The following is a 17330-nucleotide window of genomic DNA, read 5'->3' as shown; positions in this document are numbered from 1 at the left end:
GCATGATGATTGATGGGAGAAGGGCTGGGATATGAAGTTTTCTTGTTGAAATGACATGCACGTAGATTCCTGAAAGGCCAGTGGAGAGCTGGCTTCAAAACCAGACTTGCTGTCCATCTCAAGAGGCTCTGAGATGATCTCTCTTTTTTTACTTTATTTCTTGAGCTATACTTTAAAACAAGTCTTTGAAGCTCCAAACTGAGTATTCTTAGCATATATTGACATATGCACATAAAGCAAATGTCAAAATGTAATTTAACAGATTTTAAGGGTGCCACAATTTTACTCCTGTCTTTTGTGGCTGAAAATAAAAATGTAATACCATCATTCCATTCCCAGGTCACTTGGCATCACAGGAGTACATGAAAGAAAATTAAAAAAGAAGAATGACTCCCTACATTTATAAATTGATGTATGATATGGCATTATGTGTATTGTTTGAATTGCATATCTTAGTGCCCCAAGTCTGCCCCATACAGGTGTCTTGTATACAAATGTGCTTTTATTAGTTTTACCTGCGCGCGGTGGGTTTTATTAAGCCGCTTGGGCAAACAGACCTAGTGTGATGCATCTCCTAGTCATAGAGAGATAAAGAACAAAGCAGGGACTGGAGGGCTTGACTTAAAAACTTCATTTCCATGTCAAAGTGTCAAAGAGAAGGAATGTCAATCAGTGCTCCGGATCCAACTCTTTTGTAGGTGCTGCTTTAAAGCTTTCTTTCGTGAGTATGTGCTGGGAGCAGCATGTTTTACCATTGGTTCTTCTGTGGTAGATCATTGCCTCCAGTGTCTGCTGTCAGTCAAATCTATCCCCACTGGGGGACCAGTCTACAAAGCTCCAAGATGACAGCAGGTGTAATAGCAAAAACATGTCATATTTATTTCATGCTCTGATGATTTGTTTTTCAACAATTTATATTAGAGGCACACAGCATTACAAACCTCAAAATGCAACTGTCATCTAGTGTCAAATAATTTGTTTGCAGAGTATAGAGCCATACAAATTACTTGTGTCGCTAAATGACAGCTAGGCTTCAAATTATATCTATTGAGGAAAAAATCCACCCACTGTCAGTCTCTTTGCATACATAAAGTGGCCTATATATTCCTTTCACAGTGACACAAAGGCACATTCAAATACACAACCGCTCCAACATGGTGTCTCATTTTTTTATGCAGTCAGGCGCAATATTGAGGCATCTAAATAAATATATCATTATTAATTATGTTTAATGTTATTTTTATTTTTATTTTTCAGCTGTTGTGCTCCTTCATTTTGATTTTTGCTACCATCCTGTTATTTTCTGACTAAAAAGAGCAAATATGTCATATCAAAAACTTTGATTTTTATTTTCAACAATATTACACTGTTAGAGGTCTAGTTTGTAGGATTTAGTGGCATCTAGCATCTGAAATTTCACTTGCATGCTAAGCATGTAGGGAAACTACAGTGGCCAACGTGTAAATGTGAATGGCTACTGTACAAACAACACCGTGACCCCTCAGGAAGAGGACCCCCTCCATATGTAGAAATAAACAGCTCATAAGGTATCAAAAACATGACAATTCGTAGTTTTAGGTGATTATACACTGATGAAAACATAGTTATAAATATTAAATATTTTTGCCAATATATCTCCCTAAATCCTACTCACTGGACCTTTAAGTTACACATCAAACATCTTTTGTTCCCCGCTCTTTGCTGTTTGCTCACATCACACCAACACGTAAACAGCAATTTTCTCCAATCAGTTAAAAACCGCATGAAGACATGTTTACAAGCAAAGAATCCAATTGGTCCAGCAGATTCCTATTTGCACTACATGCTTTTCTAATCTATGGATGATCACACTGTTTCACATGACACATCATAGCGAAGACCCAGGTCTGTATAAGTACTTCAATATGCAAATAATTCCATCATATCATCTTCATTTAAAGTCTTTGTGTCACTGTCAGCAATCATTGCAAGCAACTCTATTCCTACTAAATATAACAAGCTCTACACATGTATATGGAATGTATTATTTTGTTAAAATTGTCTTATTTAGTAGTAAGTGTAAGATCTATGTTCTAATTACAAACTCTCTACTTGTTAAGCATCAGGTAAACCACTTTATGCCATAATTTAGAAATGGTTCTAACAGTAATCTAAAGTTTATGATTCACATAGTTTTGATTAATGTATTGATTAATAAAATTCCAACATTACATCATGAGCAGCCCAAATTTTAGAATGATGCCCCTATTTTTTCTTCCATAGGTGCAAGTGTATGTGTGTGCTTTCATGTACATGAGATGCAGAATGATTTTTCAGAATTTGTTGACTGGATCATTTTCAGTCCAACTTTACTTTTGTGGTGTATTTACTTATTTGTTTGTCCTTTATTTCTGAGAAAGTTACCATATCTTTTACTTCACTGCTTCAGGTTTGATATTCTCATCCTCATCATCGCGATAATCTAAAATTAGATCAAGTGCCAACTGACATGTGAGCAAGAATGATGTTGTACTCAATAGCTTCACCAGTAATGATCTATAAATGTGTTGCTGCACATATGTATCCATGGTTTAATTGTGACATTTTTTTTCAAATATGAATTTAACATCTGTTGAACTCTAAAAATCTCTGGCTCATTATGTTTTCTACAGCTCTTTTATTTACCTACTCTCTAAGTTTTAAGATACGGGGAGGAATATTCTGGGGAATATGTGAGAATTTTACAAATGAGTCACATTACAGGATTGTACCAGCATATGTTGTAGAACCTCAAAGTGTTTTCTCACATTTATTGCCTTACATGGTGGTTTTGATCTATTTTTAGACAATGCACACTCGCTTTTCCTCTGTATCTGTTTACCCCTTCAGATCTTAGCTGAAAAACATTTAGACACCAATGAAGTTTAAGGGCCTAGAAACTATGAAGGAAGCTACATAGGGTTATGGAGGAGTTGTAGATTTTTACATGGTGGCCAAATGTAACATAAAAACGTGTTTTCAACTGTGCCATTGTTTTAAAAAAAAAAAAAAAAGATGCTCAGTGCACATTTCTGCTCTCATTTAATTGTCTGGTGATACCACCTTTCAGGCATTTGTAATAATGTTATCTGAGATCTAAAATGACAACAACAATTAGAGACCATTTGTTTGTTTGAAACAGTGAACCCTGGCTAGGCTGCTCAGTCCATTTGTGTTCTGGCTGGGAGTATAGTACAATAGTATGGATACATGCAAGCCTGTGCTGGTCTCTTGTCCTATTGTACCTTAAAATATTACAGTATGATAAAACATGATAGCTCTAAACCACAATGGTTACAGCTAATCAAAAATAAAAAATATAAATAGTTTTTTTTTATTTCAAGACATAACTATATTTATCAGCTTTTCATTTAATTTTCATTAAAAACTGTGAATTATAACAGTTTCTCCCTTGGCCTTTTTTTCTCGCCGTAAATACTTTAATATTTATTCAAGACGTAAAGGATTGAGGGACGTAAACATGAAGCCATTCTAAACAGCTCCTACAACTGTATAATCAAAGGTAAAAATGTGTTACAAACATGTAATCCGACAATAGTGTATCACAGATAATTAATGCCAATGAGTGTTAATTTATGAACATATTTAAGCATTGTACTCCCCAAGACCACAGTGATTCAAATCTTTAGAAAAATTTGCCAGCTCACACAACTGTCCAACCAAATTTTAGCAGTTGTTAGCATTTTTTTTAGGCCTATTTACTCTTCAGCTAGCAAACATTAAATTACTAAATGTGCAAGACTGTTCATTAAGGATGAACAAGTTCCAGTGCAAAATAAAAGACTCTAACAACTGCTAGATGAGGCAAAAACAGAAATTAGGTCACAGAATTAAAGAAAAAGATAACATTTCTCAAAACAATTTTGCATGTAAGTAATGGTCATCAAGCTGTAGGTTGCAAAGTGCACCAAACAGGAAGTTCTGATGTTAAAAGAAACACAATCTGAAATACTTGCAAATGAAAAATTAAATGTGCTGTTTGAGGATGCCTCTGATGCCTTCATGAAATTAACAAAGGTTTAAATTGTTATGGATTTATTTTTTCAAGGCTGAGGACAGCTTGACCCAATGAACAAAAACAATAATTAAACTGAAGGGAAGCCAAAATTTAAATCTTCCACACCATACCCGTCCAACCCTGTTGTTACTGTTAATTAACTCTAATAGGCCTCCATGTTTGAAAAAAAACAATCAAATCCTGCCACTGAGGTTCCTCCTTGTTAAAACAGATGCAGAGGCGGTGATTACAGGAGCTCCCAGTTACTTGGATGTAGATCTGCTTGCCTCTTGGGGTTCTGGTTCAAAGCATGTACACCTGGGCACATTCACATTCTTCCGAAAGCTGTCTCTGCATGCTCTCTGGCGATGCTAGCAGCCGCCTTGAAACAGACTGACAGCCTCTTCTATGGCAGCTCTGATGCTGCAGGCGACCTGATGAATAAGAGGAAAAGCTGGAGAGATTTGTGTTTGACGCTACAGATATACTTACTATCCTCCCTCTGTACTTCAGGGTATAATGCAAGGCCTCTGACTTTCCTGTTTATTCAAATGATATGTGATGTTTGAAGTAAGGTTTTAAAATGAGTCTAATTTGTGATGATTTGATGCATTAATCGATAAAAAAAACAATGTCCTGGAGGCAAGTGAGGTTGGACATAAAAAGTTGTGGAGTTTTTTCTGTTTGTTTCTTCTTCCTCCTCTTGTAGTAAAGTGTGACAGCTTTTTTTATTTTGTGCTATGCATACAAAAGACATCAGTAATTAATGTAAATCTGATCCAGTATGAAGTGCATCCTCTCAAAAAAAAAGCACAAAACTTACATAATTAGATGTTCAAACTGTCATGTCTACAACAAAATTTCATAAATTGCAAATTAGTACATGTGAGTGTAACTTGCAATAATTATATCTTATCAGGACCTGGAAACAGTTATCCATTGTTTTATCACCTCTCAGCTGGATTATTGTAATTCTCAGTATGTGGAGGTGACCATCTCAACTCTTTCTAGACTCCAAATGGTGGTTAGACTCCAAACTCGCAGTAGCTACCATGAAATTCAGAATTGATTTCAAAATCCTGCTATTAGTTTTTAAGCCTTAAACAGATTAGCCCCACAATGCATTACGGATTTGAATTCCATTTTACCCTTAGGTCACCCAGGTCATCCTCCCATATAGGGAGCAGCAACAGAGGCATGAGTGAGGGACTGAGGGAATATATATATATATATATATATATATATTTATATTTTTATCTGCCCATCAGAATATTTCAGGATTCAGTCAAGTCATTTTCTGAAAAATATATCACAAAGATAATTGTGGTATGTACAGGAACATTATGATTGAATCTGCCCATGTCAATAGCAACAGGAAAAATACACAAAGTAGCAGTTATAGTAGCTGTAATAGTAGTTGTGGTTATGGTGTTTCCACTGTTAAAGTCAGAGTAAAAAACTCTATCTCTTTACATATGACTAAATCAAAGAGAATCTGTAGAGTGGAACAAATGGGATGGAGCAGTCCAAAGTGATGATGATATGGGTGATCTGGGTTTCATTGCAAGGAGCCTTTAGTATTAAATAGACCAAGGGGTTGAACAATTTCTGTGCTGCATGTGTATTTGCAAGTGAAAGGGTAGAGAGAGTACACACATTTGTACTGATTGACTCGGGTTTGCACTGGATGACAGCAAGTCCAGGGAGAGGAAGAGGGGCAGGGGGGAGGATGTGGTGTGGCAGGATCTAATGGGGTGAGCAGCTCAAGTGCAAAAGTCTTTCTGAGGCTGTCGTCAAGAAATGCCTTTGTCCTTTTCGCCTTGTTCAGGTGCAGTAGCCTTGTGCAGCTCCCCCAAGAGAAAAGTGACACTAACGCACAAAGCGTTGACAGCAGAGCAGCAGCAAAGTACAAAGAAACACTTCCAATTATAAGTTAAGAGGCATCTCTAAATGAAGACGACATCACAGGGCAGGGACAAAACAAACACAAATCAAGATCTGAAGTTGTGTAAAGGGTGGATGTTTGGGCCTGAAACTAAGACAAAGGAGAGGAGAGAAAGGAAAGGTGTGACTACAACTATGGAAATCCACTCTGCACTGCCAGGGGAGTGTGTGTGTGCCTGTTTGTGTTGACTGGGAAGTTTGAGAGATGGTCCTGGTGGAGCAAACACACTCAACCAACCGAGTCAATGCTCACACTGCTCTCCCCTCACTATTCACTCTACTTTGACTTGACTTTCAAAGGCCGGGATTCGCTCCCTCAAAGGAGATGCAGAGAAAAACAACAACAACAACAACAACAACAACAACACTGAAGCTGTTTTTGACAGAAAAACATCTTGGAAAAAAATTGATGTTTCTCACATTTTTAGTTAGTGTGTAAGCTGACTTCTGTTTTTCTCTGTTTCTATTCAAAAATATTTTTTTGCATGAGGGGCTTGCACAAAAGCCAGAACTGTTCCTCAATAATATTAGTAATCCACAACTTTGCACGCTTGTTCATTTCTGACTCTCTGCAGGCACTAAGGAGGTGAATGCCACAGGAAAATCATTCACAGTGAAAAGTAGCCTCCAGTTCCAAGTGGACAGACGGGACGATAACGTCGCCTACACCTGCAGTGTGGAGCATGTGTCTCTGTCAAACCCCTACATGACAACTGAGGTCCTGGAGGTCCACTGTGAGTGCAGTCATAGACACCTGGCAAAACTGGATTAGGTGTAAGATTAGCATTGAGAAGAAATACAAGGATTGAGATTACATTTATGTCTGCAGGTTTAGCTTTGCATTTGCTCAGGATTAGTGTAGGATTAGTTTGCAGGTAAGGGATTAGTACCAAAGCAGAACAGGGATATGGGCGAGAGCTAAGAGCTGCCCAATGGGTAAAGAACTAACTACTGTGGTACTTTGTCAGTGATAGAGTTAAAGCCTCTAAAACACAGTTCTCTCATAGCACTGATTTTTTTGTCCCTTCTTTGCAGATGCTCCTCATCTGGAGATCAAAAATTCATTGATGATCCCACAGGAAGGGCAATACTTCAAACTGGAGTGTGAGTCTATAGGCAACCCCATGTAAGTTGGCATTTCCTTAAGACTTCAGTTCATGGCACTAGCATGGAAATAGACAGAACTTGACATGTGATTCCTCTTCATTACAGATTGTCCTTTTTTTATATTCCTCAGCTTTATGCATTATTTCTTCAGCAGCAAGAGGAAAAGAAAGTATTGTTTGTATTTTCTTCCCCAGACCGGAACCAGTGCTGTGGTCTAAAGATGGAGGAGAGCTGCCAGACATCGAGCGTATGATTGTGGAGGGCAGGGAACTAACCATCACCACACTAAATAAAACAGACAATGGCACATACCGCTGCGAGGCCAGCAACCACCTGGGGACCGGCAGTGCTGAATATATACTGTTTGTATATGGTGGGTATAGTCATGGTTAGTCTTGTTATGGATGATCAGTTTTGCCGTTGCTTCATGCTCAAGGCTTTGCAGCACACTGTGTTTTAACTCAAATATGGTTTGGTGTTTATTACAAAGATATAAAGCTGGCAGAGGGCTTGTCAGTGTGGCAACTTAACCGTTCGATATTCAGCTGGTGCATGTCATAACTAGAATGCCTCTAAATCAAAAAGCATTATAACAAAGCAATGATAATAGAACCACAAAGTTCAGCATCTCCAGGAATTACAATGTTTCTATTAGATAATATGCAGATCATTGGACACATGTTTCAGGAATATTTTCTGTACCAATTTAGTAGAGTGTGGCCAGAAACATTTGACCTCAGTTCTTCAACAGTCATTGGTGATTAATTTGTACGTAGACTCTGGGTGGAAAAATTAAACATATCCCTTAAATATGTTTATCATTATTTTGGCCAAAAAAATTCAGTTAAGGTCAACTTCATTAAATTAGATTTCAAAAACTTAAAAGACTCTCACAGTGTGTTTGCAAGGTTTAGATCCTTATCTGCAAATCATGTGCACTAAGCATTTTGGCTGGCCATTTTTGAAAGCATGATGAGAGGTTTTTTATCTTTAGGTTGTATTTTTCTTTCAATTCAAGACAGTCATTGGTTCCCGTTCATTTTCACCAGTATGAAAAAATCATGGTAGTACTATCTTATGGTTGTGTGATCATGCATTATAAGTGCAGGTTGATTTGACACACTTCCATTGCATGAATTCACAACAAGAATGGAAATCTGACCTCAATGAACACAGACTTAATGCTCACTGTGATAGATTTCACCATTCAAGCAACAGTCAGCTAATTGATTTTAATGCACTGCATAGACAAGAATGGAAACCAATGGCTGCCTGGAACAGAGAGACAAATTTAAATCTCTAAAATTTAGCAGCATGATAGATGCACACCACTGCATTGCATTTCCTTTCAGGTGGTGATGCAAGGTTGAATAAAATATGTCACAATGTGGCTTCCAACAACTGACCCTAAATGTGAAAAACTAGAAGGGCATGCAGAGCGCAAACACCTCCGCCAAGGCCGAATGCCCTTTCTTGCAATGTTAACGAAAGTGAAAAATAATTTATTTATCCACCCCATTATTTAGATTCTCTCCAAAATTAAATGGCTTCTTTCTTTGCCCATGCTTCACCCGTCCACCAAGTTTTATGTAAATCAGCTCAGAAGTTTTTCCATCATCCTGCTGACAAACAAACCTTAATAAGGATAGTAAATCATTTCCAATTGTTAGTAAATATGTGTCATTTTGTAGTTCAAATATATAAAATTAAGGCATTTTAGCACCAGCACTGATAGTACTACAAAGTAATCTGTAGTCGTGCAGGTCACCAGTTTGCAGACCATTTCCTCAAGATTTCCCTTCCAAATCTTTCCTTGGCACTGTGCAGGATAACCCAGTTTACCTCACTGTACTGTACATATCGTAACACAGGTTTAGCTTTTGGACTCTTCCTATGAGGAAACAGGGAAAAAGTGTTAAGCATGCAGAATTTAGCTTCCGAGTACTGCCTGGAGGAGAGATAAGTTAATCCCGAGACAGTGGAGCGGCTGAGAGAATAAAGACAGCATGGTGCAGGAAACGGATCATTAAGGCCTCTGCAGCACATGTTTATAACGTTTATCAAATACAGCCTAGTAAAAATACAAAAACAAGGACAGAATATTAAAATTCAACATGGATTTATTTGTTTCCATTTTTGCCAATTAAAGAGTCCCACAGTTTGTTTGGGAGCGACTTATCACAGCTCAGACGCTGAACTTATTCAAGCTCACAGGCAGTTAGTAGATACACAGCAGCTTCTTTGTTCAATTTTAAAGGCAGAGGCTTTTGGGGAGAGAAAGCCCTTCGTTGGGGGGAAAAAATTAAAGAAAAGAAGGATGACACATTCGTCCTTTCAGCTTTTTGTTAGCTCAGTCTCTTCTCTCAGCATGCTCATTGAGGGTAGGCAGTGATGTCAGTCTAGTCCATATCGTCCTGTCATATCTGAGAGCCATGCACTGGACCAAAGTTTCAATTCTCACATTTCACATTTAGAACAAGTTTTTTATTAGCTCAAGTTAAAGAAAAACGTTCAAATTGTTTAAATTAACCTGCTGTTAGAGTTATACATGTATGTGCCCGAGAGTTGTTTCTCACTTTTTGTCGGATTAACAGAGGGCATAGCTGAATGTATGACTCTCAGCAGCCCTCTCACACTAAATACAAAGGTCCTGGTTGGGAGGGATGAAATATTGAGTCGAGCAGGTACAGGATGTGCAAGACGGACTCATTTCCACTGAGGATGACAGTCATTCTTCAGAGCTACATTGTGTCTAGCTGAATACTTACTGGGTCTCTTCGGATCATCTCAGCCTCTAAGCCTAATTTGCTAATGACAGGAGAGCTGAGAAGCAATAAATATCACTGCTCTGCCGCAATTTATCACCATCTGCAATTATGCTCCTTACTGTACTGTATTAAATAAAGCAAGGAAACACTGTATATGATAATTACTGCAAGTGAGATGTTAGAGAGATTGTTACAGATGGTAGTTTAGTTAGATACAGTTGAAAAATGACTGCATGAGATTGTAAGGCTGCAGTCCCGCTTCTCATGTGCTTGCTCCCACATTTCACTCATTCATTAAACATTTTTACCCCTAAGAGCATGACACATGATGAGTTTTACAATCTTTTTGTATGGCTCCTTTTGCTAACCAGTCATCTACTGCTTAAAATTTTAATTGATATAAGAATAGTGAGTCCTTATATGACTCATTCTTTTCTTTAAGACATTGAAAAAGGAACTGACTCATTCAGAGCTGGAGTCATTTGTGCAACTGTATTTTAACATGTGCATTTTTTTCATTATTTTGCCTGTATTCACTGAGGTGATAGACCAGAATTAACCCACTGCACCAGCGACGTGCAGTAATTGATTTGTGCTGTTTGTTTTTCGTATAAGTTTCTCATGTTGGGTCTGTTCCCCATGGAGAGGTTTGTTTTTGCTCCCCGTTGTTCCTGTTTTCATTTAGCAGACGTCATCACCTTCGTGCCTCCATCTTCAGCTCTCCTGCCTCCCTCCCTAGCCCCTATTCTTCCAGTCTGCTAATTCCGACATTCTCACATCAGGCATAGGCACAGCTGCGTTCACAGGTACGCTTGCAACCCCTCCATGGCCCGCCTCAACGCTCCATCCATTCACAAACATGACACTGAACACACAGTTGATGATTGATGAGCTAACGACCAGGCTTTGAGCTAGAAAATAGCAGTTTTACTGGATGAATTCAACACTATGTCTATTTTCTCTCTTTTCTCTCTGCTTTATTTTTCATCATCAGCTCTGCTACCTCACCAGCATATTTATTACTCTTTCTGATTAGTTTTTATTATTGGTAACTGACGATATGCAGACAGTGTAGAAGTGAGGTACCACATCAGGTAGTCGCTGTTTGCAAACGATTGCACAGATTTACATCTTTGCAGAAGCAGAAAATAGGAAACAAGAGTGTTTATACTTTTTTTTCTTAGGCTGAATGATTTCTACCATTACAACCAAACAATAAGAACACATGCAATTATGTTTGCATATTGTTTACTAAAATCACATGCTCCATGTGTTTACTTCAGTAATCTCTCCTGATGGAATTAGTGTTGTAGTGTTTGTGTACAACTTTTTTTCCATATTGAACCACAAAAAGCACTTGGCAGGTAAAACACGCTAATTTTCTGAGCAGTAGAAATAGCTCTGGTGTTGTAATGGAGAAACACAAAGGTTACTTAGATATGAGTTGTGCTTCATTTTAATAATCACAAACCTTAAAGGTGTCCTGTGAAGCTTTCCTCTAAATAAACAAGTTATATTATTATCCAGTGTTTCTCACCAAACCACATTATGTGTATCCCTGAGGTCTAGCAAACATGATGAATGTATTTCCTTCCTTATAAAATACTTGCAATGTTTTTTGTTTCTTTAGAAGTTATGTATTCTTTACATCCATGTTTATGAGCGTACAGTCTTACTCTTTGTGAGCCTAACTGTCGATCAGCGGAACAGATTGAAACTAGCAGCAGGAATGTGCGTGCATATATATATATATATATATATATATATTTAATACACAGGATACATTTAAACTGGAAGGACTTGGCCTTTATTAATACCAAAGGGAAACTTTGCCATTTGGCTGTATTTTTATACTTCTGTCTATCCTTCCTCCGTCATAGACTGCCCAGTATTAGTTGTTAAATACTACTGGTAAATGGAGGTAGAAGGTAGACTTAATTTGTCCTTGATCCTGCTACATCTTTGGAGCTGAAGGATGAATTGATCAAAGTCACCAGCTTCTATGTACATTCCATCCGTCTTGTGTCCTGTCAGCTCTGAACAAGGTCTGCCCATCCACTGCAATGGCGTGATCCCGGATGTAAGGGGTCAACCATGTCTCTGTAAAGATATGCGCAGAGCAGTCTCTGATTTCCTGTTGCAAAGTGAGCCTCAATTGCATCTCATCCACATTATTCTCCTGCGACTGGACGTTAGCCAAAAGAGGGCTTGGTAGAGGACCAGCTCTCAATCTATGTTGGGTCAGCCTCGCCCTGATATCAGCTCTCCTCCCTCTCTATGTCCGGCACTTTCAGTTTCATTTCCCCCCCTCTGGTCTGACTGGCCGCTCGGCATATGCCGTTGGTGGGGATCCGTTTGTGATCTGCATAATTCAGTCCAAACCCTACACAACTTTTCCCAATGTTGATAAGTGCTTCTCTATCATAGAAAAGTCATGCTTCAGCAGAAGGGGCCATGGACTCGAAAAAATAGAAAAATATAGCAAAAAAGTAGCACGATTGCTCTCAGTATTAAAGGGTCAGGTTAAGTTAAAAAAAAGGAGGGGGGGGTTAACATTTTGCATTGTAGACATGCAGATAGTTTTAGATAAAACTGACCAGGTTTTTGAGATGTGTTTTCTAAGATCTCTGCTTCCACCCTAACACTGTGTCTTAACAATAAGCGCATTACACATTGCATTACATTAAGTGAGTTCTGTCCACTCTGTTAAATAGGGAACTGTTACATCATATAAGCAAGTACTATTTCTGGGGCACAACATTAGGGTTTGCCAAATTATTCACTTCGTTCAACTTTAACAGGTGATATTATGATACTGAAATTGCTAGCTACTCTTCACCAACTGTTACAACTGTTACAACTCGACAGCAAACAATTTATGAAGGGACCTTGATATCAATTGTCAATTTTTGCACACTAGAGAACATAGCTGCCTTCTCAATGTTATTCATATTTACAACAATACTATTGCAGGTATAATCGTTGTAGATCCCATACTATATCATACCACCACTTTGTAAAACAAGCAAGCTAGTTAGCAAGCTCAACTGAGTGTTCGTAACACATTCTCATCCAAAGTTGTCACATATTGCCACTTTGCAGAGGACTTCCATATGTATCCCACACAACAATCCTTTACAGAAACCGTCAGCTCCCTGGCAATCTCCCTCCAGCCAGAAGCCACCTTACTTAGGTTTTTGTAGTGAAATGAGGAGGAATGGTATAGGTAACACTCCATTTCAGACTTGTGAATCAGCTGTTTACGTACATGATGGCACTTTAACAAGAATAAAAAAGAAAAAGGGCTCAAAACAGCATGCCAAATTACACTAGAAAACAATGCATTCAAAAAGATTTACTCCCCTATTCTCACTCATGTTGCATCCAGTTCGGATATGGTGTTATACAAAGATGATGAATGGAATTCCATTTTTGATGCTCAAAGTATTAACACAAAGTTACAATAAAAAATGCACATAGCAAATTACACACTAAAATCTTCAGTATATGAACACCTTTGTTCTTCATTTTGTTCTTGTCGATCTATCTTTGGCTGCTCTCCCAGTGACCATTTCAAGTAACTCCAATTATGGATCCATTTGGCTTTGACAGCTAGCAATGCTTTCCGTCACTTCTGCAAGCTGTCAAAGTAAAACCTCAGAAAAACAAAAACAGACCATGCTAATTTCTCATGTTTTCCAACAAACTTTGTGGTCACTTGTTTTATCACGGTGTTGTTCCCCTCGTCTTCCCTTACTGCTGTCACTGTCTGCAACCATGGTAACAGCCAAAGACTTTCCAGGGCCCACAACAGGTAAATATCCCACTAGATGATCATTGCAAGCCAGATTTACAGTGTGTGATGCTGGATCTGGATCTGGGTCAGACCACATCAAGGCCTCCATACAGCATGAGCCAAACCATCACCATGCATGGATGCTCACTCTGCTGACGCCAGCCGCTTTCTCTCCAGCCATGTCACAGGCTGCATAAGTTATCACACAATATGTTTTTGGTTTAGTTTGTCTTTGCACAATGAAATAGATGGCTCTATCTGCGTGGAGCTTGGCTGGAAATTGTATCTCTGCCAGTGTGTAAACATTCGATTTCAGATCATGCAATTATGCAGAAATGGAGGGGAAAGTCCAAAATTGTTTGTGGGAACTCTATCCTTCACAGATCAGGCAATAATATTTCTGCTTACCATATTTATCTTGGAAAGTTTGTGATTAAATCTATGTGAATAGCATGTGGTTGCAGCAGTTAATTTTGATGTGGTATTTATTAGTGAGATATACTGTATGCTTTACTTTGTATAAGGTGTAAAACTCTTGAGGCTGTGTCTATGCCAGACCAGATGGAAGCAGGATAAAAACAGTTCACATTTTGAGGTGACTAAAAACTAGATGATACAAAACATGGCAAACAGAATCATTGATGTTTCTGTGTGCTGCTGTAATGTCTGTAGTTTTCCTTTTCTTTGTCTAGCTTTCTAAGTGTCATCTTAAGAAAGTTGTTTTAATTTTTGCAATCATATTGATTTTAAATGTTGCCCCCCTGCAGTTTATTTCCAGTATTGACACAAAGATAATCAATGTATTTACATTTGAATTAAAGCTCACAAATCTGGTTGGAGAAGCATAACTACTTATACTGTCACAATTTAAGACAGAGGCATAAGTAGCAAACTGTTGTGTTGAGATGACACCCTCAGCTGCAGTGCAGCAAGAGCAGTTCAGCTCTCTCTTGTTCCTGTGAGCAGTGTTGAGTGTGATATGAAAATTGCTTATGCCCCTTGTTGACAGTGGAATCACCCGTACAGATCATTATATCCATCGACATGCAACCAAAATTGAGTTAATTCAACTGTTGTACCAAATCAGTTATTGCTTCAAAATCTGAAGTGCCTGCTTGTGAGTCCCTGACACAACAATCATGGTAGTTCTATTCTGCATGTGACTCAAATAATCTGCATGTTTCACAGTGTCATCTCTTTTTATTTTTAACGTACCACACCGGTTTGCTGAAAAGGAGGGTTGCATTCACTTAACAGAGGAGTATAATGAGGTTTGTAGGAACATCCCCGCCGTCATTTCCCAGGGTCACTTTGCAAAACTGAGCACAAGCCATAGCCATTCATCAGCTTGAGATAATGAGAGCACATGAGGTGCACAGTAAAGACACAGCCACTTACAGTTTATTACAGGAGAGACACAAAGGCATACTCCTGCCGAGGAAACCTTCAGCTCGCTTACTGCCTGGAGGATGCCTCATGTTAAATAACACTTATTTAAAAAAAACAACAAAAAAAAACATCTGATCCTCAGCAGCAGAATGGGGCAGCGAGCATGGGGCACACAAAAGAGCATGTGTAGAGGCCCTGGCAAAAAAACTAAAACATCACTTCAGTTTTCTTGCAGCATGTTGCTGTTGCTAATGCCACATTTATGAATTGTGCAGAGATTGGTGGTACTTCCTTTGATTAGTTCTTTTATACCTCAATTCAAGCACTTCAAAGCAGCAATGTCAGGTTGCTCTAGATATGACAGGAGTTCATTTGGGACTGTTATGCTTTGTTTGTTAGCGCTAACATGTTAAAGCTACATTTGAATTTTGTTCAGGATACTTGCAGGAGTATATTTTTATTGCTTTTTGATAAAAATCTATGCCCGCATAAGACAACAGCAAAACATCCTGCAGTTGTTAATTTTGTCTCTCCACTTCTATCTCTCTCTGTCTTTGTCTTGTTTCAGATCCTAATGCTTTAGGACAACATGGACCTGACCATGCTTTAATCGGCGGTGTTGTTGCAGTGGTGGTCTTCATCACCTTGTGTCTGATAATAGTTCTTGGACGATATCTGGCCAGACATAAAGGTAAAAGAGGTCACTTGAGCTACCTTGAATCACAATTTTTTTGTTTGGAGTAAAAGTATATGTCTAGTGCTTTTCAGCCAGTGGATAACTTGTTGTATGACTCTGTATGTCTCCAGGGACATATCTAACACACGAGGCCAAAGGTGCAGAGGATGCCCCCGATGCAGACACAGCCATCATCAATGCTGAAGGAAACCATGTGCATGCAGAGGAAAAGAAAGAGTACTTCATTTAGAATTCAGTTACTCTTTTCCTTCGTTTCATAACAACTTTTGACAGCAGACGTGCAATTTTAAGCTGTCTCAGCGTCACCACATGGTCTGTTTTACTTTACTTATTATTTTTTTGTCTTTTCCAGAAAGCTCATGCTTGGATATGCTTGTTTTCAGAGCATCCGCTGACGATATAGCCTTCTCCTTTTGTAACCAATGTATTATTGGATTATTTCCATTTCAGTTTTACGGTGCCTAAATGCTGTATATTTCTCTGCATTCCTTTCATAGCTTGCTTTTTTTTCTCTTCTCTCTCTTACTTTTCCTGTTATACAACTTTTTGCAGATTTTTTAAAATTCAGAATCAACAAGAAATGTGCTTCAAGTCAAGTCTTAGCTTTTCAAAATGTTTTGCTTCAAGAGCAGAATATGTTTAAACATCTATTTATCAAACATTAAACAGGATTAAACAGTATTTTAGATGTTGCCTGGAGCATACCCCCCACCACAGCCATACTGTATACACTCAAGATATCATAAAACTGACCAGACACTTTGACAAAACAAAACATAGAAGCACAATCTATGTGATTGTTTCTTGATCAAATCACCTCCCTCTCAGCACCGTCTGTATATTTCTGCATTGATTTATTCTCAGTTTTCAGTCATGCTGTTGATTTGTACCAACAGAGAACAAGTTAGAAAATTAAAGCACAAAGTCTGAGGACTAATATGGAGGGAAAACACATCAACTGTTTCTTGTCTCAGGATTCAATATGAGTCTAGATGGAGAGATGGTGTCAGACACGTGAAGAAGATTTCAGTACACTTGCCGTTATCGTCATGGATGAGGAACTTTAATTTTGGTTGCTGATTTGATGTAAGTTCAAAACTGAATGAGTGGAACCTTATGGGGGTTCATTATTTATTTTAAATTTTATTGAACAACTATGCTCAATGTGTGGATATTGCTGTAAAATACTTTGCTAACGTGAATATTGGTGAACAATATTGTTGAATCTTTGGGTCCCTGACATATTACAGTTTGTATATTAGCATATACAGTATTTAAAGTATTCCACGAGTTTTCATTTTTTTCCATTTACCTAACAAGAGGTTGTTTTGCCAGGCGGCATGTAAATAATGTGTAAGTATTCAATTTTAGTAAAAGATAAAAGAATGGTTATAGCTTTTAATTTCAGGTTTTATCAGTTCCCATTACTTTGATGAGATTCTTTTTGCATTTTTGAGGGTTTTTTCCAAACAGGGATTCTAATTATTTGCTTAAAATGTAAAAGAAAAAAAATCTGGTCAAAATATATGTATTTATTATTATGATTGATTGACATTCATTATATAATACTATATTGATTGATATTATTGCTGT

General features: G+C 38.1%; 1 protein-coding gene across 2 annotated transcripts in view; it reads left to right on the top strand.

Moving 5' to 3' along the window:
• cadm2b (cell adhesion molecule 2b) overlaps positions 1-16188 on the top strand; it is a 155600-nt gene extending 139412 nt beyond the window's left edge. The window contains exons 6-11 of one of the 2 annotated variants that reach the window (XM_042487058.1): positions 6556-6714; positions 7016-7106; positions 7282-7460; positions 13643-13669; positions 15609-15731; positions 15848-16188. In XM_042487058.1, coding sequence (XP_042342992.1) covers positions 6556-6714; positions 7016-7106; positions 7282-7460; positions 13643-13669; positions 15609-15731; positions 15848-15966 — 698 coding nt within the window. In that variant the 3' untranslated portion in view covers positions 15967-16188. The remainder of the gene's footprint in view (positions 1-6555; positions 6715-7015; positions 7107-7281; positions 7461-13642; positions 13670-15608; positions 15732-15847) is intronic. The other variant, XM_042487060.1, reaches the window with a different exon arrangement.
• The last annotated feature ends 1142 nt before the right edge of the window (positions 16189-17330 follow it).

This window comes from Plectropomus leopardus, chromosome 5, assembly GCF_008729295.1.
Source record: "Plectropomus leopardus isolate mb chromosome 5, YSFRI_Pleo_2.0, whole genome shotgun sequence".
NCBI lineage: Eukaryota > Metazoa > Chordata > Actinopteri > Perciformes > Serranidae > Plectropomus > Plectropomus leopardus.
This window is presented reverse-complemented; position numbering and strand designations above follow the sequence as displayed.